General features: G+C 60.2%; 1 protein-coding gene across 1 annotated transcript; it reads right to left on the reverse strand.

The window, feature by feature from the left end:
- Nucleotides 1–5,090: 5,090 nt before the first annotated feature.
- On the reverse strand, nucleotides 5,091–8,727 carry ADRA2B (adrenoceptor alpha 2B). The gene has a single exon (XM_037146172.2). The coding sequence runs from the start codon at nucleotides 8,277–8,279 to the stop codon at nucleotides 6,930–6,932; it is 1,350 nt and encodes a 449-aa protein (XP_037002067.2). The 5' UTR covers nucleotides 8,280–8,727; the 3' UTR covers nucleotides 5,091–6,929.
- Between the last annotated feature and the right edge of the window lie 1,363 nt (nucleotides 8,728–10,090).

The following is a 10,090-nucleotide window of genomic DNA, read 5'->3' on the forward strand; positions in this document are numbered from 1 at the left end:
ACAGCAGGGTTCCCTTGGAGCGTGTCCCCCCTTGCTTGCCCCTCCCAAAGGACCTCACCCACTTCCTCCACTGTTGCCCCCCGCCCCCAGCTTCAGTTGCCCATCCAGCCTTACATTAGACGCAATGTTAAGCACAGGCTGGCTTCTCCTGGACCCTCCCGCCTCCCAGGCACATGGCCCCACCCTGATCCACCGGCTCCCAGCCTGCCCTGGGACTATGAATGTCTTTCAAGATGACCCTTCTAAGGTTTCTGCCTCCTAGATTTCCCTGGGACACAGGTGTCCTGGGTAGAACAAGGGGCTGGCTGAGGGTGTTGCTTGAGCCGGGGGTGGGCAGGGGAGGAACCCTGATGGGGGGTGCAGGGAGCTGCTCTCTGAGCAAAAGATAAGCAGGGAAAGGCAGGGGTCGGGCGGGGCAGGAGAGCACTGACCGGGTTTGTCTCCTCTCTGGCCCTGCCCAGTGGTTCCGGGGGCAGCGCCCAGGACGTCATTTTAGTCATGCTCCAATCCAACTCCTTCATCTGACAGTGAGGAATTTGAAGCTCAGGGACATGAAGGGATTTTCCCAAGGTCACCCAGAAATTTGGTGGCCCTTCTGGGACCATGACCCCGGCCTCTGGACCCCAGTCTCCAGACCCCAGCTAGCGCTTCTGAAACAGCTGAGGAAACCCTTTAAACAGTTGCCAGCCTTGTGCCCCTCCTCATCCCAGGCGCCAGGCAAGCAGGGAGTGAAAATTTGCAGCTGGAATAGCTGTGTCAAAGTGGCACCCGCCAAGGAGCACCCAGAGGCCAGGTGGAGCCGGCAGCCCATGGCCACCCCACCTAACCCTCTCCCGAACCAGGAGGGGAGGGCTGGATTTAACCCTTGCTGACCCCCAGCGTCCAGGGACTCCCAGCAGCAGGCACAGGCAGCTCTCACGCTCCCTGCCTCCCAGCTGTGGCTCGGCTGGGCTGGGAACTGGACGATGTAAGGACACAGGCTCCGCACCGCCCCAGCCCAGCCCTCTCTCTTCTTGAAGCAGCTCAGGTCCCCTGGGGTTGGAGGTAGTGGCATTCTAACTGAGTTCCAGGCGCTCTGAGGTTGGAGTAGCCCAACTCCCAGCCCCGGAGGGGCCTGCCCCTCCCCAGGGAAAATGAGGGCAGAGCCCCCAGCACCCTCAGCCAGGCTGTGCACCTCCCCCACCTGGCCTGCCAAAGGGCCAGGGGCGCCAAAGGGTGACACCCGGCCACAGTTATCTCCTCCTTGTCCGGGACGCAGGCTGATTTTCAATCTCTAGTCTGTTCTGATCCCCTTGCAGCCACAATGGTCCCTGAAGCTGCAGGCCTCATGAAGAGCCAGGGCCATCCCAGGGAGAGGCAGAAGTCAGCAGGAGACAGGGGGGAGGCTCAAAGAAGGGGGAGCGAGTCACCGAGGAACCGGAAGCGGCCAGGGCCCTGGGAGGGGAAAGGAGGAAAAGAAGAGAGGGGGCTAAGTGACTGTGGAGTCCCAGGAGTGAAGGGTGAATATTAAGAGGTCAGGGAGCCTCTCCCTTTGAAATCACTGCTAATCAATAGATGGCCACAAGGCCAAGCCAAGGGCAAGAGCCTTTGGCCAAGGGCCAGCGAGGGTGTGAGAAGATCAGAGTCAGTGAGCCCTGGGGAGGGCGAAAGCTGACATTCAGCCTCCTTCCAGCCCTGGCCTTCTGACAACAGCCTTGCCCACACTGCCGGACGGATGCGGGAGCATGAAGGATCCCAGTGTCTAATTTTAGCCATGTACTCCCTGCCTCCTCTGCTAACAGTGAGCAGGACCTGGGAGGGTGGGAGCGCCCCACCCCTGCCTGGGCCCTGCTCTACCGGAGGTGTCAACAGTCAGGGAGATCACCCCCGAGCCAAGGTCTCTGCAGGTCAGAGGCATTGCTGGGCAGGGAGGACCCTTGGCCTGGGGCGAACACTGAGACCAGTTAGTGACACAGTTAAGATTAGACTGGGCAGATGTGTCATCCTGGGTCTGGAAGACCTCAGACAAGATCCTCAACTTCCCCCGGCCTCAGTTTCCTCACCTGTGAGACAGGGATAGTGATGGTTCTGATCTCGAATGATGCGTGGCAGGCACTGGCCCTAACAACTCTGAGCTGCCGTTATTCCATCACAGAGGGCCCCAGACCAACCGGTCTCTCCAGACCCAGTCTGCCTCTGCACTGAGCTACAAAGGTGAGGAAAACAGCCTGATTCTGTCCAGGAGGCCAACTCAGGACAACGACTTAACTCCAGGGACTTCAGTGTCTAGACCTTCCAGGAGCTAGGCTTGGGTGGAACAGAGAAGGAGCCTTAGGCCGGGGACTCCCGGAGACCGTAGGGACAGTCCCTCGTGGGCAGGCTGGGACACGGAGCCTGAGAAGGACCCAGCCCTGCCCAGGCACAGCCAGACAGGTGGTGGCAGAAGCAGGTGTGACCCTGGACTCCCCACCACCTCCCCACTGTGATTTTCACCACCACAGAAGCCCTGTGCTGCCGCACACAGACCACAGGTGCTGGAGCAGAAGTCCCAGCCAGTGCCAGGGCCGCAAAAGGTTGCCCAGTCCCAACTCCAGAAGGTCAGATGTGTCCTCCCAGCTGGCAGCAGCCCATCTGCAGGTGGTAGGTGGGCGTGGCCACAAAGCCCCTTCCCAGCTCTCCTCCACACACACAAGGTAGAAGCCATGCAAAGGACTGAGGGGGACACGGGCCTGATGAACCTGCAAGGCCCCCTCCACTTGGGGTCCTGGCGGCAGGTCAGCTGGCCCTCCTGCCGCAGCACCTTCTGAACAGGTGGTCAGGGTGACTTCTTCAAGAACGCTCCAAAGGGGAATTTCTTGCACCCCAAATTTCTTAGCACCTGGCCTGAGGCAAGGGCAGAGTCTCAACTCCCTTTCAAGGGTGTCCCCAGAGTCTTACAGAGTGAGGGCAGTAGGGGGTGACATATTCCTAAGCCCTCCTACCCAACTACTTCTCTGTCTTCCCCACTGGTGGCCCCCCAAACTCAAGGATGGTCTCTGGAGGTAGAAGTGCGGGGCCAAGACCGCTCACAGCCACCCCCCATAGACCACCATGCTCCCCTGCTTGCCTGCTGTCCCCCCCTTCACCTGCAGGTATTCACTGGGACCATTCCTGAGCAGGGAGCAGGGCCTCTGCACCCATATCTACTTCTGTGAATCCACTTCATCAACCTCTAACCTTAAGATGGGCTCAGGTTGCAATCAAAACTAGGTGCTGCTCACACAGAACAGCAGGAAGGGGTGTGAGAAGAGGCCTGTTCAGGAGCCAGCAGTCCTGGGATCGGCCCAGCTGTGCACACAGCTCTGGACAAGCTCCCAGGATGCTGCTCCCCAGGGCCTGAAAACCGGATTGGACAGCAGGGATGAGCCAAGCACAGGGCCTCGCCCACGGTGGATTGTCGGCAGACGATTCCTAGATGTGCACCTGTCATTCCTCAGTCTGGCTGCAGTCAGGATGGAGGTGTGGTGTGGGGGACAGACTGGGCCACTGGGGTTTCAGGCCCAGCCCCCCCCCACGGCTGAGGGTCCGAGGCAAGTCCTCCATCCCTAGGCCTTAGACTCTCCTTCAATAAAATGCAGGAATCAGACTGAGCTGGCAGGAGTGGAAACCCTGTGAAACTCCCACAGTAACTCACACGTCTGGTACCAGTAACAGACACAAGCAGTCGGTCCCAGCCCCGCACCTGCTGCATCCAGCCAGGCCGCTGAAAAATGCTGATGCCAGAGACAGGACCACACCTTTCCTGCATCTGACTTCCACCATGTTGTCATTCAGGGACCCGGCTGCAGCTTCCTCATCTGTAAAGGTGGCACACCTGGCAAGGTTGCGAGGCTCACGTGAGAGAATGTATTCACATAGAGATGGCAACGGTCCAGCACCCGCAGGGAAATTTCCTGCCACCATCTCCAGAGACCAGGAGGGAGCCCCTCCACGGGGCCAGTGGGCCTGCCCCCTGGCAAGCCCTCGGGCAACAGGAAACAATGTGGTCAGGTGGGAAGAGCTTGGGTCAGGATAACTAATAGGTAATCAGACAGAGTTCCAGAAGGTCAGTCAGCTCAGGGAAGAGACAACTACCCTGACCTGCCCTCATCAGGCCTCAGGGCCTTGGCCGTGGGTGCAGCCTGGTGGGAAGGGCTGGGGACTCCTTGGGGCAGGGCCTCGTGTTCTTGGTAAGTCCTCAGCGGAGCTCCACATTGCCAAGGACACCAGTTTTGGTGCTCACATGGAGATGAAGGGTGTCCTCACACTTTCAGACGCTGGGGCCTCACTGCTCCTCCCCCACTCCCCTTCCAGACTTCACCCCCCTGGCACCACCCTAACGACCCCCAGTCTCCCGCTGGCCCTGGCCCTGGTCCTGGCACCAGCCTGCTGTGTCTGGCCTGAGGCCGCCCTCTCGGAGGGGAACAGGAGGACTGATGGACAGAACTCCTTTGCACAGCAAAGCTACAGGGGGGGCCTCAGGCGCTTCATCCGGAAGTGAGGAGCTGCCAGCTCAGACATCTTGACCACATCTCAGTGTGAGGCAGCCTGAAGCAGACCAGCTCCACTCCCCCTCCCGCTCTCACCGAAGAAGGCAGCAGTTTACAGTCCTCAGAGAGCCCATCTCCCCTCCCACTACCCACTACCGTGTGGGTAGTGCCGGACCCCCTCCGAGGGCCCCCACCCCTGCACCTGACTGCCCAGCAAGGCCAGCGTTCAGCTGACCCTCAGACTGCCAGATCACACACGGCACCCTTTCCGCAGGTTCTGTTTCCCTGACCAAAAGTCTTGCCTCTGGGTGTTTTCCCCCAGGTCCAGCCCAGAGAACACCACCAGCTCCTTCAGACCAGGCCCCCTCTCCTCCTTCCCCATGCAGCCAGCCTCAGGCTCCTCTGGCCACTCCACCCCCACCGGCTCCCAGTGAGGAACGGGGGCTTCTGCGTGGATAAAGCAGACAGGCAGGCAGCTGGATGGGCACCAGCTGGCCGCACCTGGAGGAGGGGGGGGCAACAGCCCGTGCCAAGTTTGCTACAAGTAGCTGAGGAATAACTAGTCAGCAGCCCTTGGGAATCTATGACACAGTGTGCTTATTACAAAATATCTTTTATTGATAAAATAGCTCAAACCTTTAAAAGAAAACACCTGCATTTCACAACAGGGGGGCCACAGGCAACAACAGCAGGGGTGCCCTGGAGCATAGGTGAGACCACCGGAAGATGTTACAAGCCAGTCCCTCCCCTGGGCCCACCTACCTACCCCAGCCCTGCCCCAGGGCAATGCCCTGGCCTCACACCGACACTGAGGAATGAACTGAGGACTCTCTTTGGTCCCCTCCATTCCTTCCACCCAGGAAAATGCCTTCGGTACCCCTCCCAATCCGCCCAGGTCCATTAGAGAGCCACCAGTGCCCTGCCACTTGGCCCTGCCCCCAGCTAAGATCCCACTGGCTTGCTGTTGAAGTCAGGCACTGCCGGAGGGGACCCCTGGAAACTTCCTTTAAGTGCTCCAAATTGTTCTGGGTTCAAGGGTCTGGGGTGAGGGTTGAGAACTAGGAGGAAGGGGCCCCTGGAGCCCCATTAGTGGGATAGAGCCACACGGCTGGGTTGGTGGTGGCCAGCCAACACCCACCCAGGTGGGATCAGTTGTGCTTCCCAGAGACCCTTTTGGGGCTTAGAGCTCTGCCTGGTGATCCGGTGGGAGGCTCCCCCAGGGGTCCAGAAGGCCGTGGCTCACCTGCCCAAGCCCAGAACCCCGCCTGAGGGCTCTGTCACCCGCCACGGGCTCCCACGTCAGACTGTTCCCAGGGTGTGGGTATTTTTAGCTATCTTGGGGAAACGATTTGCCTGATGACAAAAGGCTGATTCCCCATGAGGGGGCCCAAGCCACAAAAAAACCTCTTGGTGTTGCAGGTAAAACGTCAAGGAGTTGTCATGCAGTATAACTCAAACCCTTGCAGGCACAAGAACACGTTCTCAAAGAAACCCTTTAACTGAAATAGTCATTCCGTCTGCCACTCCCCACTTCCAGTCTGGGGTAGGAATTCACACAGCCCAGGCACAGAACAAAAGTCTATAAGAACACAGGTGGTGGTAAACACAGAGAAAGGGGATTTTTATATCGCCAAATAATCACATTTTCTGGTTCTCTAGGTTCCCCCACAGAGCTCAAAGCTTTCTGCAATGCCTTTCATCTCTCTGCAGCAAGTAGGCGGCAAGCTATTGTCGCCCTGGATTTTGCAGGGGTGAATGCTAGTGATCAGGGGTGTCCTGTTGAGGCAGAGAGGCCAGGTCTCCAGAGGGGTGCCAGGAGCAACATGGATCACAGTTCTAGCTTTCAAAGAAACCACAAGTCCAAGAGCAGGGAGAAGGGGAAGAAGGGCCCAGGGGCAGTGCCGACCCATCGACCCCCACCCAGCGCCTGTTGGGGTCCACAGGCACTCAGCGTGGATGCACGGCTCGTCGTCTCTGCCCCTTCCTCAGCAGCAGGCCCTCTTGGGGAAAGTAGAAGCCTGGCTTCCTGCTCTTTATTGGGGAAGATGAAAAAGAAACAAAACACCACAAGCAAGAGGCCTGCCAGGGACCACAAGGTTCTCGGGAAAGCTTACTGGGTTCCGGGGTTCCAGGAGGGAGGTGCTCTATCCCTGCCTGGCCTCAGCCACACTCAGGAAGGTCCAGGCCTCCTCCAATTCTCTGTGGTCTGGCAGGTGTGGAGAAGATGTTCCCCCACAGCTGAGTCAGCAAGGGAAGGCTTATTATAGCCCCCTGTGAATAGCACCCTGCCCGTGTCCCTCCCAGGGTGCTTCCAAGATGAGGCCTGCAGCACCTGGGCAGAGACCAGACAGCCCCAGGGACATGGCCACATAAAACAGGGGAGGAAGCAGGGGGGCCCTGGTGCCACCTGGCACCCACCCACAAGGGCAGCAGGCAGGCGGCTCACCAGGCCGTCTGGGTCCACTGTCGGCAAAGGATCCTTCGGAAGGCACGGCGGAAGTCCTGGTTGAAGACAGTGTAGATGACAGGATTCAGTGAGCTGTTGCAGTAGCCGATCCAGAAGAAGAACTGGAAGAGGCCATGGGGCACCTTGCAGTGCTGTGGGCAGATGGCGCCCAAACTGTAGCTGAAGAAGAAGGGGAACCAGCAGAGCACGAAGACGCCAATGACCACGGCCAGCACAAAGGTGAACCTCTTCTCCCGGGTCAGCTGAGCCCGCCTACGCCACCACTGCCCACCCGCAGTACCCATGCCCCTGCCCAGGAGCACCTGGCCACGCAGGGTGGCCAGCACCTGGGAGCCCTGTGGCTGCTGCAGGGATGGGTTGCAAGCTGAGGCAGGGGATGCTGGCAAGGCCTGAGGCTCACACTCATCGTCATCCTCCTCCTCCTCCTCCTCCTCTCCAACTTCGTCTTCTGCAGACGGTCCACAGACACCTTCCTTTGGATCCTGGCATGCATGTGGAAGGGAAGGCCAGCTGGGTGGCAAGGCAGGGCTCGTAGGATCTTCAGGGGTCCTCCCCTGCTCCTTCTCCCCAGTGGACTTAGAGTTTCCATTGGCCTCTCCCGGAGCAGCCAAATGAGGGGCCACGGCTGGCTGTTTGCCTGAGGCTCCCCCAGGGACTGGGTGGGGCTGCTTAGATTTACACTCCCCAGGGCTTCCCTTGGCCCTGGGACCTCTGCGGTGGCTACGTTTAGCTATCAGGTAGATGCGCAGGTAGACGAGGATCATGATGAGGCAGGGTGCGAAGAAGGACCCGATGCTCGAGGCCAGGATGTACCAGGCCTCTTGGTTGAGCTTGCATTGCGGGCGTCCCCGGGGTTGGGGGCCTGGGTCGCCCTTGTAGATGAGAGGCGGCAGTGAGATGACAGCTGCAATGAGCCACACGGTTAGGATGATGCACTTGATGCGGCGCGGGGTCCGTTTGGAGTTGTACTCCAGAGCGCGACTCACAGCCCAGTAGCGGTCCAGGCTGATGGCACACAGATGCACGATGGATGAAGTACAGAAGAGCACGTCGAGCGCCAGGTACACCTCGCACCACGTTCTCCGGAAGTACCAGTAGCCCAGCAGCTCATTGGCCAGCGAGAAGGGGATGATGAGCGCGGCCACCAGGATGTCAGCCGCGGCCAAAGACACCAGGAACAGGTTCTGCGGGGCTCGCAGCGAGCGGCTCGTCAACACCGCCAGGATGACCAGCGCGTTACCAAAGATGGTGAAGAGAATTAGGAAGGTGATAACTGCTGCAATGGCCGCGGTGGCCTGCACCGAGTAGGGCTCCTGGTGGTCCATGGCAGGGTCGAGCAGGCCAGAGGGGGCGTTGCTTGCCCAGTGCAAGTACAGAGGGAGACAGTGCTGGTCCACCCAGCTAGGCTAGATGAGGGGCTCGCCCCGCTGGCGGCGCTGAGGGTGCCGGAGCCCCATGGCTGGGATGAGTGGGGCCCAGGAGGTTGGGGGAAGACTGCGGCCAGGCACCACTCTCCTACATCCTCTTCCACTGGAGCCCGGTGTCCCTGAGATCCGCCCTGAGAAGTTTTTCAAGTTGTCCCGCTGCCTGCCCCGCCCCGTGAGGGAGCGGGGAAAGTGGCTCCCTCCCACCCCCAGGCTGCCGGACGTGCTCCGGGACGCGGGGTCCCACGGGCTGCAGGGGCAGCAGGGGCACGCGTGCCCGTTCTCGGAGGAGGCGCGGAGGTCGAGGCGCTAGCTGGCTCAGGCTCGGAGCCGCGCCTGCAAGCAGCCGGCAGCGGGAGGGGAGTGGGGAGCCGAGCAGCTTCTGCAGGAGGGAGGAGACTGGAGGCGGGTGCAGGAGGCGGGGCAGGCGCGGGGCGGGCGGCTTCTGGGTGGAGGGGCACTTCGAGGAGGGATGGGGGCCGCAGACTCTCTGGTCTCGCCCCCACCCCTTCCCCCCACCCCACCCCCGGCCTTTGGGTACCGGAGGTCCAAGGAGCGGCCAACTGGGATCTTCCAGACACCGGGAAGGATGCTTGCGGGAGTGGAAGGGTCGGTGTGTGCAGGGAGCAAGGATGCTGCGCCAGCACCGAAGGGGACCCCTCTCCAACGGAATACTGGGCTGGGACGGAGCCCAGGAAGTTAGGACGGTGGGCACAAGCTGATCTCTACTCCCGTCGCCCAAAAGCCCCAAGGAGAGAGCGGGTGGGTGTTGGGCGCTGTGGCATAATAAACTGCAGCCACGCCGGCACCCGAGAAAGAAGCCAAGTTGAGGGGGTGGGGGAAGCAGGGAGATGGCTGCAAACCCCAACTCCTAAAGCGTTTCTGCCCAGACTGGGTTCCCGTCGGGCCGGAGGGGTCCTGGGAGACATCGTGTGGCTGGGCGGCGAGCGCCCCCTGCCGCTGTCTGCAGCACGCAGTGTCCGGGCCCTGGAACGCTCCAAGCCCGAGGGGCAAGCGAGTGCTCGGAGATTTATGGCTTCAGTCGCCCTGTCTCTCCTGCAGCTGCCTTGGTTTCCTCCGTTGAGGAGAAAGAGATGAGGGAAATTGGCTTGACTCAAATCTAGGCAGCAACCAAGATGAAGCCAAAGGTTTGTTTGGGAGAGGGGGCTCTGGGCAAGCAACCTCTTGACCCATAGCAAGAGGATGTCCCCAGACGCAGAGCAAGGAGACTTAGTGGGGTTCTCAGGATCAGCTGTGAAAGGAGGAGCTTCCCTCGCTCCCTGTCCAGTCCCGCCGACTGCCCACATGCACACTGCGCACCCCTCTCTGGTGGCTGTGGGAAGAGGAGTTGAAGTAAGAAGAAATTTCCAACTAAACGCACACCCCACCCACTCCGGCCCTGGCTTCAAACAGCTGTGGAGCCACGGCTCTCCCTCAGGAAGCCTGTTCCTATCCTCCCAGTGGCCACCGCCACCAGGGCCACCTGGGCAGCCACAGGGGCACTTTTTTCTGTGCTTCCAGAGCACTTCATGCTATCAGCCCAGACTAGAGCCTGGCCTTGTATTTCTGGCACAGTGCTGCCTGACGTCCTCCGCATAAATAGGTACCTATCCAACCCAGGGAAGCAGGACTGGCCTTGGGTCACTGGACCTTCCTGTCAGCTGCACCCTCATGGTAACACTGAGTGCAACCTCTCGGGCTCACAGACAATG

This window comes from Artibeus jamaicensis, unplaced genomic scaffold, assembly GCF_021234435.1.
Source record: "Artibeus jamaicensis isolate MK-2021 breed Jamaican fruit bat unplaced genomic scaffold, CSHL_Jam_final contig_384, whole genome shotgun sequence".
Lineage (NCBI taxonomy): Eukaryota > Metazoa > Chordata > Mammalia > Chiroptera > Phyllostomidae > Artibeus > Artibeus jamaicensis.

Excerpts from the sequence above, each read along its gene's own strand:
- ADRA2B (XM_037146172.2), bottom strand. The coding sequence starts at position 8,279 with ATGGACCACCAGGAGCCCTACTCGGTGCAGGCCACCGCGGCCATTGCA.